The following is a 15,024-nucleotide window of genomic DNA, read 5'->3' on the forward strand; positions in this document are numbered from 1 at the left end:
GTATTACTTCTCTGTAATAATGTGGATGTGGATATACGTGTGTGTGTGTGTGTGTGTGTGTGTGTGTGTTACAGCGTGTGTGTGTGTGTGTGTGTGTGCTACAACGTGTGTGTCTGTGCTACAGCGTGTGTGTGTACTACAACGTGTGTGTGTGCTACAACGTGTGTGTCTGTGCTACAACGTGTGTGTCTGTGCTACAGCGTGTGTGTGTGCTACAACGTGTGTGTGTGCTACAACGTGTGTGTCTGTGCTACAACGTGTGTGTCTGTGCTACAACGTGTGTGTCTGTGCTACAACGTGTGTGTGTGCTACAACGTGTGTGTCTGTGCTACAACGCGTGTGTCTGTGCTACAACGTGTGTGTCTGTGCTACAACGTGTGTGTGTGTCTGTGTTACAACGTGTGTGCGTGTTTTACAACGTGTGTGTGTGTTACAACGTGTGTGTGTGTGTTACAGCGCGTGTGTCTGTGTTACAACGTGTGTGTGTGCTACAACGTGTGTGTGTGCTACAACGTGTGTGTCTGTGCTACAACGTGTGTGTGTGTTACAACGTGTGTGTGTGTGTGTTACAACGTGTGTGTGTGCTACAACGTGTGTGTGTGCTACAACGTGTGTGTGTGCTACAACGTGTGTGTCTGTGCTACAACGTGTGTGTCTGTGCTACAACGTGTATGTCTGTGCTACAACGTGTGTGTGTGTGTTACAACGTGTGTGTGTGCTACAACGTATGTGTGTCTGTGTTACAACGTGTGTGTCTGTGTTACAACGTGTGTGTGTGCTACAACGCGTGTGTGTGTGTTACAACGTGTGTGTCTGTGTTACAACGTGTGTGTGTGCTACAACGTGTGTGTGTGCTACAACGTGTGTGTCTGTGTTACAACGTGTGTCTGTGTTACAACGTGTGTGTGTCTGTGTTACTGTGTTCCACATTACGAATATAATGCGTGACGCTTGCCCATTATTGTAACCTTTATTTGGAGTGTTCATGGAGTGTTTCATCAGGGTTATAGTATTCATGGCTTAGTAAAGCATTGAAAACACTTTATGGTAGACATTTCCAAATTTGACCAAAATGATGTTCCCGTGTTTCAGTGATCCATTCAAATATGCATTTAATCACTAGTTTGCCTATGGAATCTGTTTCGGTTGATATTCTGATTTTGACGTTTTCGAATTGTTTGGGAAACACTCTTTCCCTACATTTCGCAGTTTAAAATATCAAGCTGAAAAAGTACATATATCATATACTCGGAAGAACTTGTCCCCACTGCATGGCCGTCCAGCATAGACGCTGTCTGCACCTCTGTAGACGTGCTTGACGGTGATTCCTGTCAAAATGAGACGTCTGGCGGGTCTTCTGGCGACAATTCCTGCACATCTGAAGACGTACGGTTTGTGAAGATATTCGTCGAAGACCAGGGATGCTTCTTGCAGTCACTGTTGCTGGCTGGAATCGATTGAGTAGGTGTGTTGTTCGAATCCAGTTGTCTTGTCGATTATTGGTTACGCGTGGCCTGCCACTCCGAGGATGGTCTCTGATTGCATTCGTCTGTTGCCAACGTTGTCATAAACACCAAATGGTGTTTCTGTGGACGTTACATTGTCTTGCAACATCACGTTGACTCGATCCTGCTTCAAGCAAACCAATGGCTCGCAGACGCTCATTTTCGGACAGGCGTAATCTACATCGCCCATTCAATGAACCAGCTGGTTCAACACCACTGTTTTTTAATATTTTTATTATTACAGAATACAGATTAAAATAAAAAATACAGCAAAGAGGGTTTTGGTGATGCTGGCACAGTCAGGCTGCTTTGACTCATCATCAGCTCAGGGCCCTTGCCCCCCTCTGCACGCAGCCCAGACAGCGAATGGGACTTCTCCCAGGAAGCGCTGCCTTGTCAAACCCACCCAGAACTTTTCGGAGAATGTGAAACTCTCCAACACTGCAGCCTTCTACATTACCCAGATTGTCAGAAGGGCTGTATTCCTGGTAGCAAACCCGGTTACTCTCCCAATGTCAGTCAACAGATTGGGAGATACCAAACCTAAGGCACTGAGAACAATGGGGAGTCGGACAACTTGGAACTTGGGATGCAAGCGTGACATTTCGAAAGCGAGGTCCGCATATTTGCCATGTTTTTCCTGAATCTTGTCAATCACATTTTAGCTCTGTACAAACCGATTTCTGTGTTGGAACAATACTCGTGACAATACCAGTATATGTAGATTGCTATTGTTGGATAAGGAACAAACTACAAGTTTGCTAAAGATATTGGGTGTTATGTTAAATATATTAAAAGATAACGATTTTTCATGGGTTTGCAACCTTTTTGTCCATATTTCTATCATATCACCAACTCGAATCAAATGAAACCTCTATCTGTTTTTTCATAACAGGGCAATTGCAATATCCTTGGGACGTGTGACTGTATCACCATGTGTGGGATCTGGGCCGTGTTCGGTAGTGATGTACATGTCTCCGTGCAGTGTAAAGCTGCCCATAAGGTCGCACATCGTGGACCAGACGCCTTCAGGATAGAAAACATCAACCACCTCCAGAACTGTTGTCTCGGCTTCCACCGATTGGCTATCGTTGATGACGTCAGAGGGATGCAGCCAATGAGACTGTACACCCATCCTCACATATGGCTGATATACAACGGGGAGATCTACAACTATAAATCAGTATGTCGGTATATTAATAATTATAATGTGATATGTCCTGGGTCTATTTATGTTATTCCAGTCAAACATACAGACAATATTTAACAGATTACTCAATTTTGCATCAAATCCATTACCCACTTTAACGAATAGATGGATATTCCAACAGGTAGCAAAAGAATATGGATTTCATCTGAACACAGGCTGCGATGGAGAGCCAATGATTCATCTGTATGCCAAATATGGTATTGATTTCCCCTCCCACTTGGATGGGGTGTTCGCCTTCTGTCTCCTCGACACGGCTAACAGGAAGGTCTTCATTGGTCGGGACACGTTTGGAGTCCGCCCCTGCTTCAAGCTTGTGACAGACAATGGCTTCCTAGCTGTGTGCTCAGAGGCTAAAGGTCAGATGTTAAACCATCCTATTCTGGTATATATGCTCAAGGTACCCCATAACATAATTCAAAGTGAAAGTATATAGATGTTAAAACTGTACATTGAAATACAACAATTTGTCTACTACACAGTTGTAAATGGAGACACTATAGAACCTAGAGCAAGACATTATGATATTCAAGATGGAACATATTGAATAAGGGGTAGCACATTTTCAGAATGATCATATCTTACCTTTGCTTTCCCTAGTAACCAGTAATGAGTTGCATATTCAGATGTATCACACAAAATATGTTGTATGGAAAGCAAGTTGCACTGAGTGGTTGACAGTCAATTCTTATACACACACATCCTTGTGATTTCTTGGCGGTACAGGTCTACGACAGCCTTAGGAGTCCGTTGGTTACATTTTAGATCCAAGTGGATTACGATTCATAGTCTGTCAGCCCCGAATCACAAGAATAGGCAAACAATGTGTGGTAAATTGGGATTGCCCCACCCCCCACCCCCAACAACACACACGCACACACACACACGCATGCACGCACGCACGCACGCACGCACGCAAGCACGCACGCACGCACGCACACACACACTGCCTCACATGCTTCAATAAATTACAACTGAAATACTGTAAAACAATAATATCTCACTCACACTACACATACAGGCTTATTTGGTTTGAGTCACAGCCTAACTGACGAGGCTGCTGACATCGTCTCCGTCGCCCCCGGTACAGTGGAACAGTACGACCTTGACAGCAACGGACGAGCCACGTTCCGGGAGACGAAACAGTTCCATTCTATTGGCGACATGCCCCTGTACAAAACTCCTGCAGATACCGACTCACGAGGTAAGGGTTACTTTGTGTTTTAGTTGTATGCATTTATTGAATCAAAGTCATGTTTATGCTATGTATAGTCGACAAAACGATTCTATGCACAATGTCTTATATTGTAAATGGAAGCTATATTTCTCCAGGAAATGATGTGGCTGAGAACATCCGGGTACTGTTAGATACCGCAGTTAAGAAACGACTAATGGCCGACAGAAGGATTGGTTGTCTATTGTCAGGTGAGTTTATCTGTGATTGCAACATGTGAGTGCATGAGTACAGTTTGTATTGAAAATATTGAAAAGATACTGCTTTCCTATTGGGAAGTTCTAAGAATACCAAGGATAAACTGACCTTACAGTAAAAGGACAGTATCACAACCACTACCATCTAAATCCTTCTAAGTACATGTGGATTCCTATTTCTTCGAAAGTATACACGAAAAGCTTATCATTCCAAAGGGGGTCTCGACTCGAGTCTGGTAACAGCGTTGATGGTGAAGAATGCCAAGGAACAGAAGCTGTCCTACCCCATCCAGACCTTCTCTATTGGCATGGAGGGGAGTACAGATATCATGGCAGCCCGGAAGGTGAGTCTTGGAGCATTACATTACCCCATACAGACCTTCTCTATTGGCATGGACGGGAGTACAGATATCATGGCAGCCAGGAAGGTGAGTCTTGAAGCATTACATAATACATACATACCTTCTCTATTGGCATGGAGGGGAGTACAGATCTCATAGCAACCAGGAAGGTAAGTCTTGAAGCATTACATTACCCCATACAGACCTTCTCTATTGGCATGGAGGGGAGTACAGATCTCATGGCAGCCAGGAAGGTGAGTTTTGAAGCATTACATAATCCATACAGAACTCCTCTATTGGCATGGAGGGGAGCACAGATATCATGGCGGCCTGAAAGGCGAGTCTTGAGGCATTACATAATCCATACAGAACTCCTCTATTGGCATGGAGGGGAGCACCGATATCATGGCAGCCAGGAAGGTAAGTCATTGAGCATTACATTACTTTCCCTTTTTGTCGAGCAATATTCCTGCAGCTCCAGCCCTTGTGCCTATATTCAAAGAAATTTCAAAGAGCGGAAGGTATTTAATGAAGGTAACATTCAAGTCCACTTTTGGCGCATCAGTGATAAAAATGATGTCTTATACAGATCCCAATTTTGACCATATGTTACTGTGTTTTTTTCAGGTGAACAATTGACTTGCCTTTGTGAATACCCCATAAGGCAAATGATAGAAAAATGAAGTCGACTGACGATGAACATTTAATAAGAGTGGATGCTATTGACAACTTATTTAAACTTTCACTTTATCTTTGTATTTGTTTTGATGCAGGTTGCGAAACATTTGAACACTGAACATCATGAAATTATCTTCACACCCCAAGACGCCTGCAGAGTTATAAATGAAGTAATTCGCCACACTGAAACATATGACGGTTCAACCATCAGATCTTCAATAGGTGTGTATGGTTACTGATACATGCTGAACTGGTTAAACTTCTAGCATTCGAATGTAATTTTCGATAAGACAAAAGGAGAAATAATGACATATTATCAATATCATGTTTAAGTGTCAGTTTAACGTGGTAATACTTTTATATCTGTACCCTTAATCCCCTTAATTTCGCAGATATTATTATATGTTTATTTGGTATGAAGGCGAGATAGCTACATTACCGTGTAGTGTCTGATCTCAGGCAGTTTTACTGCCCAGTTTGAGTTCATTGTATCCACTTTTTAATGTACTAGCCTGGTAATATCTACCTTAACTACCCACGAGTCAATGCTCTTCCACAAAGGTACTAAATATTTAAAACGATGTCATGTGTCATGTCTCATTCCTAGGTTTATACCTTGTCAGCAAGTACATCAAAGAGAACACAGACGCCGTGGTCATCCTGTCCGGTGAGGGGTCTGACGAGCTGGCCCAGGGGTACAACCACTTCCACAAAGCTCCATCAGCTGAGGCCGCGGACCAGGAGAGTCGGAGACTCCTGAAAGACATCCACATGTACGACGTGCTGAGAGGGGACAGGGCCACGGCAGCTTGGGGGTAAGTTGACATACAATCCGGGACAGGCACTAGCTATTTGTAGTTAATGAACATAGGGATTGGTTTCGGGTGGAAACTTCAGCATATATGGCGTGTGTTTTTTTAAAAACACGAATCCAATTCACCCTGCCAAAGCTGAGGGAGAATCTACATCATCACACATCTTCAATAACTTCACTGATTTCAGTAAATCACATACATTAAATGATAATCAGTAAATGTTATGTTTTGGATAATCCAGTAGAGGGGGTTACGTCATTTGAGAAAGTAAATACTTTTAAAATATCAAATGAGTGTTTCAGCACCAAGAGTTTACATACTATTATCTGTGAAAATTCCGAGACTAATGCCTATCCTATAGACTGGAGATCCGGGTCCCCTTCCTTGACCATCAGTTCAGCAGCTACTACTTGTCCCTCCCCGCTGAGGACCGCGTCCCTCAGAAGGGGGTGGAGAAGTACCTCCTCCGGTCAGCCTTCGATGAGATGCACCTCCTTCCCAAGGACATCTTGTGGAGGCCCAAGGAACCCTTCAGTGACGGAGTATCGGGTGTCAAGAGATCCCTTTATGAGGTCACCCAATATTTCTGTGATGAGCAGGTGAGTTTATCGAGTGAGATGGGATTATGTTGGCCTCATCTTCCTGAGGCATCTTGTGGAGGCTTAGATGCCAAACGTCCCCTGATTGAGATTATTCAAGAATCGGTGATCAAAGGCTTAGAACCATTACCACAGATCCCCACAGACGCCTTCTATTCAATGATGATATAAGAGGGTATCTTCAGTTCATGTATATTATAACAGATAGGCCTCCATATGTTTATGTTACAAGAGATTTTGACATCGTTTCCATATTGTCCAATCATAAGCTGACTTTCAGGTGCCCATGCCAGACAAATATTCGAGATTCGATTTGCCAGTGTTTGTGAGTGTATTCACAAGATGTGTACCGCTTGGACGAACATGGCAAATATGACAAAATCTGAATGAATGAAAAAGTAATGTTTGTGGTTGCCACGGGAGGCTGGCGTTACATCTGTTTTCTTGTTGATGGCTGAGATCAGGTCCATATCAAGAGCGATAGGGGGGAGGCAGTTTGGGGGCCTTCTCACTCAATACTGAAGTGGGACTAGAGCACCTGCACACTAGTAATTGTGATAGGTGTGCTCTTCGTCTGGATTATTGATGCCCCAATTCATTAAATACCAGAGCACTGGAGTATCAGGTGTAGAGTAAGTACTCCAAAATCCATTGACCACGTGTCCAGCAACAGAGAAGGCCGAGGCTGAGGGTGATTGCAACTTTGGGACAGCACTAAAGATGAATACTTACTAGACTTTCTTGACGATTAGATCAAGGTTTCTCCTTATATTTCCTTCAAACTGCCAACTGCTTCTTCATCCGAGCTGTACTGTTTAGCTTTTCATGTCATCATCAAAGCAATTTGGATGAAAGTTTACCACCAGAATAAACAGCAATTTGAGATTATGGGAAGAACTGAAAAAAGTCTGAGTTCTTTTGCAAAACAAAGTAAGTTGTGAATGAATAATTGAAGATAAAAAGAGATAAAACCAGAGGTCCTTGGCTATTAAGCCAAAATTGACAAATTGACAAATTGACATGACACTATCCCAAATAGCATGCATTGAAAATACACCTCGAACTGGATGTGTGATGATCGTGACTCTTTCGTGACTCTCAGAGCAGGTTAAGTGAAACCGAACTCCACATTAAGAAAATATTACAGATATTTTCAATGAAAATAGAAACCTGCCTCTCTCCTTAAAAACTATTAGATGGAGATATGTCCGGGACAATCTCCAGATGCCACTACTTTAGAGAATTGTTGGTTCCCATTGAAAACAAGCTTCAGAGGCATAAGAAATGCAGCTGAACTGGAGCGGGAGGTTCGAGAATCTGGCAAATAGAGCCTTGAAATACATCAGAGATTTCTACAGGACAATTTCCAAGCATATATTGAAACAATTTAGGTATAAGCAACAAATAAACATTTTTAAAAAAGGAAGAAACATTATATATATCATTCCATATCGTTATAGATTTCGGACCTGTCTACACGCCGATCACGTCGGCGGCCATGTTTGTACGTCATACTATGGCCACTCACTATACGTGTATGTATTAAGGTCAAATGAAAGGTGACGGTGGTGTTCAATAAAAGTAAAATCTCGACTCACTGTTTAAGATCAATGATGAGCAGATGGAACAGGCAGCATCCCTCTTCCCCTTCAATACACCCAAGACGAAGGAAGAGTTCTACTACAGGCAGGTGTTCGAGAACTACTACCCAACAAAGTCAGCCTGGATTCCCCGTATGTGGATGCCGCGCTGGGAGGATGCTACGGGCCCCTCGGGAACAAGGTTTACCCAGAATGGGGTGTGCAGAATTGTATCTAAAATATAAAAAGTGTTAATAAATTGTCTGAGGGGACGTGACTTTGAATATTATGTGCATATGTCTGCCTGCTTGTCTGTGTGTTATGCAATGGTTAAAACGTTTTGTTATCATGCAAAAAACCCAACTTTGTGCAAAAACACCTCCCTGTTAATAAGTTAATGTCTCGATTTCGATGTTTCATTTTCCATAAAATGACGAAACCACAAATACGATTTGTTGTATTTTTTAAAACAAATTTTTGTTGGTATTTAAACAAGGATCGGCTGGATTCTATATTTGGCTGTTTTTTTCATGTTTTCATTCGAAATTAACAACATACAAGCATTAATATCTTCGACACAAACAGCTCTTATTATTGTATTATGGGTTTTCATTGCAAAACATGTTTTCCAATTTGTAGAACGTTTTTAGATATTTGAATTTCTTTTTGCAAGAGTTCACAAACTTGTGTCAATGCGCTTAGCAAGGATGGAGCTGAATTGTTGCATATGGAAGAAGCCTTTGGTACTTTTGAATGGAATTCAGAATTCGGAATTCTGAAATATAAAGTTGATGAATTTGATGTCAGTGGTTACACACAGTCATGTTAAAAAAATATATATATAGTGTTCCTGAACATTTTACATTATGAAACTAATAACCTGGGTTGTGTGGTAGCCTAGTGGTTGAAGCGTTCGCTCCTCAGGGTACCTCATGGGTACAATGTGTGAAGCTCATTTCTGGTGTCCCCCGCCGTGATACTACTGAAAGCGGCGTAACACCATAGTCATTCACTCGCTCGTAAGGGTGTTGTTAATGCCGCCGTAAGCAGTCTCATAGCTATATCACGGCGGTATGAATATAATCGACTTTGGGCACACGATTCAGTGGTTGATAGCATGATCACCGATCTTGTGTCAACAATTATGACAATATTCCAAGGTGGTACTTTCGGTAGTGGAACATTATGATGATGAGATTGTTATTATGGTACTGGCCACGTGGGAATTCCATGTTAGATGCTCCCCAGCTTCCTATGAAATGAAAGTAAAGTAATGTTGGTCTGAAAGTACAAATGACGATGAAGACAATGACGAATTGCCACATTGCCTGAATATGTTGAACGGATTCGCGAAGTGAGAAGGGAGAAATATATCATTGACAATAACGACGGTGTGGTAGCCTAATGATCAAAGCGTTCGCTCGTCACGCCGAGGACCCGGGTTCGATTCCTCATATGGGTACAATGTGTGAAGCTAATTTCTGATGTCCTGGACCGTGATCTTGCTGGAATATTGCTAAATTCGGCGTAAAACCACACTCACTTACTCTTTAACAATATTATGTCTGTTAATATTGGTGGCTCCATCAACCAACTCTTTATAGTTGAATAAAGTTGGGGTCTTCCTGACCATTCCGGTCCACACCAGGCATTGGCGAGGTAAAATGTTAACTGTGCTTTCTTAGCTTGGTTGCATACTTGACAATAATTGTATTATAAAACGTAGCCAAATGTTGTTAATGTTCATATGTGCCAGTTATTCTCCAGTATATTCTCTAGTGTATATTATTTCAAAACCAAATGGACACAAGTGTTGCAGTGCCAGATTGTTGTAATTATGTATAGGACCGCCTCCGTAGTCTTGTTGTAGAGCCCCCGCCGCGTCATACCAAAAGACGTTAAAAGATGGTTCTTGTTACCCTGGCTGGTGCTCGGCATTAAGGGGCTGAAACAAGGACTGGTTGGCTCGGAGTCAGTTTACTGTGAGGTATATATGTGTGTATCTCAGTAGGCTAGCACTATTAAATTGGCATTAGTCTTGACTCGTACAAACAGCCACACGCACACATGCATGAACGTCGCTACACAAGTGCAATTATCTTGAACGAGGCGGCGTTAAACCCCATTTCACCTCACCCACCTAATTATGTAAATGGTATAAAATAGAATAATTACAATCCAGAGCTAAATCTATTTTAGATATGTTTGTTTGTTGTGTAATGTCGCAATAATCCAGCTGTAACAGGCGGCCTTCCACAAATATTATTTCTTTAGTACTTATCTCAGATCTGTTTGACCCTATTAAGTTGATTTCCTTTGCCAATAGACAGACTTTGATCATTTTACTGAAATTAACGTCACCAACGCTTCAGGGAATGAACGAGTCGAATAACCACAACAAGGTGTATATTAATTTGCAAGTGACACTAAATCGACAGGACTGAAGTTTAGGGAACAAATACTGAACTAATTTGTGTCAGCGTTGCAGATAATCATCTGGAGTCAAGAGCAAAACGTATCTCCATAATGACATGTTTAACATGCCAAGAACAACTAATTAAACTATATAAATTATTAAACTTTAACTGGACTTTTAAACTAAAAAAATGTTAAGTATCATGAGATAACATAAAATAGTGAACCACCATAGACGGACTTGGTAAATGTTTGGATGCGTGATCTCCCCATATAAATTGAACAGAACGATGTTTGAATTGTTATATAGCAGTATTATTGATTGTAAATGGCAGCATCATCAATTGAAGCGCTCGTACAATGTTGAACAGTGGCAGTGACATGGACCATGCCGCTATAAATACTCCAAACTCCGCCCGAGCGCTGACACATTTGTACCGTTGTGAGGAGCTTGCTTACAGACTTGTTACAGTTCTCAACTTCCAGGGCCGACTGCATGTGATTGTGGGTAGCAGCTTCCAGAAGGCTGACTGTACCGATATATTAGAGCGAGACGAGGTCTTCTTGTTACGACCTGATTTGCGTCATGTCACAGATTCAAGACATTGAACTGTTACAATACTGGACGTTCGTGTGTGCACTGAATTGTGTCATAGGGCCTATTATTTATTGCTGCTGACACACATTTGCATTGCCTTTTATGGATGTAAATAAAATCTTGTGTACGTCAATATTTTTGTTACTTGTTCATTGATCTTGCATGGTTCTTAGCTGATTTCACAATTCAGTTCTGTACGTACCGATTTCTCAACAGAAGTAACAGAATAAATATACCAAATTATTGATTCATAGTTATAGGTTTTACCGTTGTATATTATCAATAAGGATTGCTGAATATTTATTCTTACCCGGATCTTCACGGGTAGCAACGTCAATAAACCATGACGTACGCGTATACAACGACAATGTTTACGTTCTGAAGGCAATCACAGTACTACATGTGTCCCATGGCAAGGTCCGGACACTCCCGTGGCAAGATTCATCGTAAGTATACAACACTTCACTTACCACAATGCTTGACAAAATATACGGACGTTGTCATGTCCTTTGACATATGTTTGTCACGATTTCATGCCATTGATATGAATATATATTAATATTTCTTCATATGACGCTCTTTGAAATTGTAGTAGAACGAGCATGCTTGATTGTACCCAAAAAGTTGTGACATGTAGAACCTAAAGGCTGGAGGTGTTGAACTATTGCTTGACATAAGCGATCCAGGCTATAAACCATGGTCCCTGATCTCCATGTAAAGATCGAAAAGTGATAGCATCGCGTATCATGTTGGTTGGTTTGGAGTGTAACGCCGCACCCAGCAATAGTCCAGCTGTATCACGGCGGTCTGTAAATAATCGAGTCTGGACCAGAAAATCCAGTCATTTATATCATGAACATCTATCCACGCAATTGGGATCGATGACATGCATCGACCAAGTCAGCGAGCCTGATACTTAACATTTAAAGTTAAAGTTTAATAATTTATATAGGTTAGGTATAGTCTGTTTAGTTAATTTAAGGTACCGACGATTACTACAATATCTGAAAAACTATTGGACCAAGTAGAGGAAAACTTAGTAGTTCATGACAACAATAGCATTTGCCTCCCAATTTCAAAGGAAAGCGATGAAGCGCGAGCGAGTGGACAATGGAGGGGGGTACTTGAATGTGCGTTAGACCGTTGAATCCTCCCTAAAGATGTGGTAACAATGGGGACAAAGGATGGTATTTATACAAGTGGAGTGAAGGTGATGACACAGGTGCTCGTCGTCTGCTAGCGGTTTCCCGTTCATCGTCTGCTACCGCGTCTTCAACGGGTTATATGCGAATAAGAAAAAAGTTCGTCTGCTTTTGGACAGTCGTCTGCTGGTTTTTGAGACTAAGGATGGTTGTTGTAAGTGTCTTCCTGAAATTGAAGAAGTTAGACGATGGGGATGAACCGCATACCGCATCTCATCATTTCAAGCATAGTTTGATGGTGAATACAAATGTTGATTTGTCTGTTATGCGTTTTTATTCTTTGTGAAACACGGGTACCTGTCGCGAGTTCTCGGCAGCAGAGACCATATAATTATATCTATTATATGGTCTCTGTCGGCAGTAAGGCGGTTAGCAGTGTATAAATGTGTGCGCGGTGCGTGTCTGGCTCGCGTGCTCTAGTGCCCCGGTGTATTGAAAGGCCATTTAAAAGGCAATGTGTTTAGTAGATACATATAACCGGTATCAATGTTGTTTGTGTAAACGGAGTAATTATATGTACAGCATCAATTTCAAGACACATGCTCCTTTCTACTATGGTAGAAGTGTCAGTAAACGTACGGTTTTGTAAAACACTGCCAAACTGCGGCGATTGGGTTGAAGGGAACAGTATCCCTTTATCGATCATACGTATCTGAGTATAATAAAAAAATTGCAGAAGATTTAGCGTTGGTTAAAAACTTTTATTACAATACGCACTTTATACGAGGAGTGGGCACTCAGCCTAATGCAGCTCAGCTGGTATTTTCATACCATTTCAGGATCATTTGGGCTGCTTTGTTGTGGATGGGGCTGGGGCTGGGGCTGTGGCTTGGGCTGAGGCTGGGGGTGAGGTTGGGGCTGGGGCATGCTATTAAACGTATCCGGTATTAAATACATTTGAATGATGTAGGAAAGTATGTGCGTGTAGATGTTGTACCTATATATCCGAACACGAATGTATGACACCTTTCAGTAGATCAATTACGGTTCTAACCACGACACGCAACATGACTATGAACGTGGTTAGCCGTTCATATTCATAAAACACATCGTAAATGACAGATTTCTGATGAATGAACTCGCACGCACACATGTCTATAGGGTTATGTTCGCCCGAACTGTAAACAGTGACACATTGATAACAGGAAGGGTTTGTGGAATGCACTCGTCCTTGTAAGGGTAAAATACGCGTTTAAACTCACCATTTAAATGATGACATTACTTTTTAGATGTATTGGTATCAGTGAGTGAGTGAATTTAGTTTTACGCCACACTCGGCATTATTCCAGCTCTAGGGTGGTGGTCTGTCAATAAACGAGCTTGGACCAGACAATCCAGTGATCAACAGCATGAGCAGCGATCTGTGCAACTAGGAACCAATGGCACGTGTCATCCGAGTCGACGAGACTGACCAACCGATCCCCGTCAGTCGCCGATAAGCATGGGTTACTGAAGGTCGATTCTATAACCCGGACCTTCACGGGTGTAGTATGACGAAGACTATATACTAATATGATTGCTTTTTTAACATACTCACAAGTGTGCTGTGAAGAAAAGAGTGTCTTCCAATATTCCCTGCACGTGTAAGACAGTATGAACTCTACAGTAGTGTAGCCCGACAAACAGTTTTACTCTCGCCAGTAAACGGATTGGACGTGAACAACATGAAGAAAGCATCAGAGATTAGACTTGACCCTAGAGATATATTTAGGAAGACTACGTTGAGAAAATCACAACAGAGAAAGAAACCACAAGCAGCCAAGAAGTCGACGCTGAAGACAAAGAAGAGACAGGTAACACCTAAAATGAAAACGATGACAACCAAACAGGGATCGAAGACAACACCCCAACCCGTGAAAATACAGCATGTGTCGGAGGTGAAGGCTGTGGTGGAACGGGCACTTGCTGCCTTGAAGCGTCAACAGAGTCAAGGGTATAAAAGAAAGCTTCATACCCTCTAATCGCACACCGTATTGGATCACCATGGGGGTTGCCACCTGTCCGGACTGTGAAAAAATGTTTTCAAGGATAGATGTCATGTTACGACACAGGAGAAATAAACATAGCATACCGCCGCCGCCGTTACAAGCCCACCCGCCGCCGCAAGTCCACTCGCCATTACAAGCCCACCCGCTAACGCCGCCGCCGCCGCAAGTCCACCCACCGCCGCCGCTGCGTCAAGCCAACCCGCCGTTACAAGCACATCCGCCGCCGCCGCCATCGCAAGTCCACTCGTGGCTGCCTCATTTACCATGTATATCTGATCTTCGAGAACAATTCAAGTTCCTGATTCCCTCAAATGCCCTCGTTGTGGGACCCAGTGGTTGTGGAAAGTCTGTGTTTACCTCTCATGTACTCCGGCATGGCCTGATCCAACCCCAACCTACCCGCATCGTTTGGTGTTATACTCAATGGCAGCCATTATATCAGGACCTCGGTGAGCAGCTGCCTCAGCTGACCTTTGTAAAAGGAATTCCCTACGATATCTTGGACGAGGATTACTTTGATGCTCGTCAACAGAACGTGTTGGTCCTGGATAGGATCAAATAAGATATATTTCAGATTCTTAAGAAATGATAAAGAATATGTACGAATATGTAAGAATTCATATCCGTGGTAATTCGGGCTATTACATGTCGTAGTGAAACAGGGG

The 15,024-nt window shown here is 42.4% G+C and overlaps 2 protein-coding genes across 2 annotated transcripts in view; both read left to right on the plus strand.

Moving 5' to 3' along the window:
• The first annotated feature begins 2,439 nt into the window (after window positions 1-2,439).
• On the plus strand, window positions 2,440-14,921 carry LOC139465106 (asparagine synthetase [glutamine-hydrolyzing]-like). The gene is made up of 12 exons (XM_071246796.1): window positions 2,440-2,688; window positions 2,837-3,071; window positions 3,734-3,916; window positions 4,045-4,137; window positions 4,360-4,487; window positions 5,258-5,384; window positions 5,770-5,977; window positions 6,339-6,576; window positions 8,183-8,374; window positions 13,151-13,217; window positions 14,013-14,164; window positions 14,802-14,921. The coding sequence occupies exons 1-12, from the start codon at window positions 2,440-2,442 to the stop codon at window positions 14,919-14,921; spliced, it is 1,992 nt and encodes a 663-aa protein (XP_071102897.1).
• The window catches only part of LOC139464232 (asparagine synthetase [glutamine-hydrolyzing]-like), a 28,652-nt gene continuing 25,227 nt past the window's right edge, over window positions 11,600-15,024 (plus strand). The window contains exon 1 of the mRNA XM_071245754.1: window positions 11,600-11,615. The gene's annotated coding sequence lies outside the window, so the exon portion shown is untranslated. The remainder of the gene's footprint in view (window positions 11,616-15,024) is intronic.

This window comes from Haliotis cracherodii, unplaced genomic scaffold (genome assembly GCF_022045235.1).
Source record: "Haliotis cracherodii isolate W230 unplaced genomic scaffold, xgHalCrac1.p SCAF_17, whole genome shotgun sequence".
NCBI classification, from domain to species: domain Eukaryota; kingdom Metazoa; phylum Mollusca; class Gastropoda; order Lepetellida; family Haliotidae; genus Haliotis; species Haliotis cracherodii.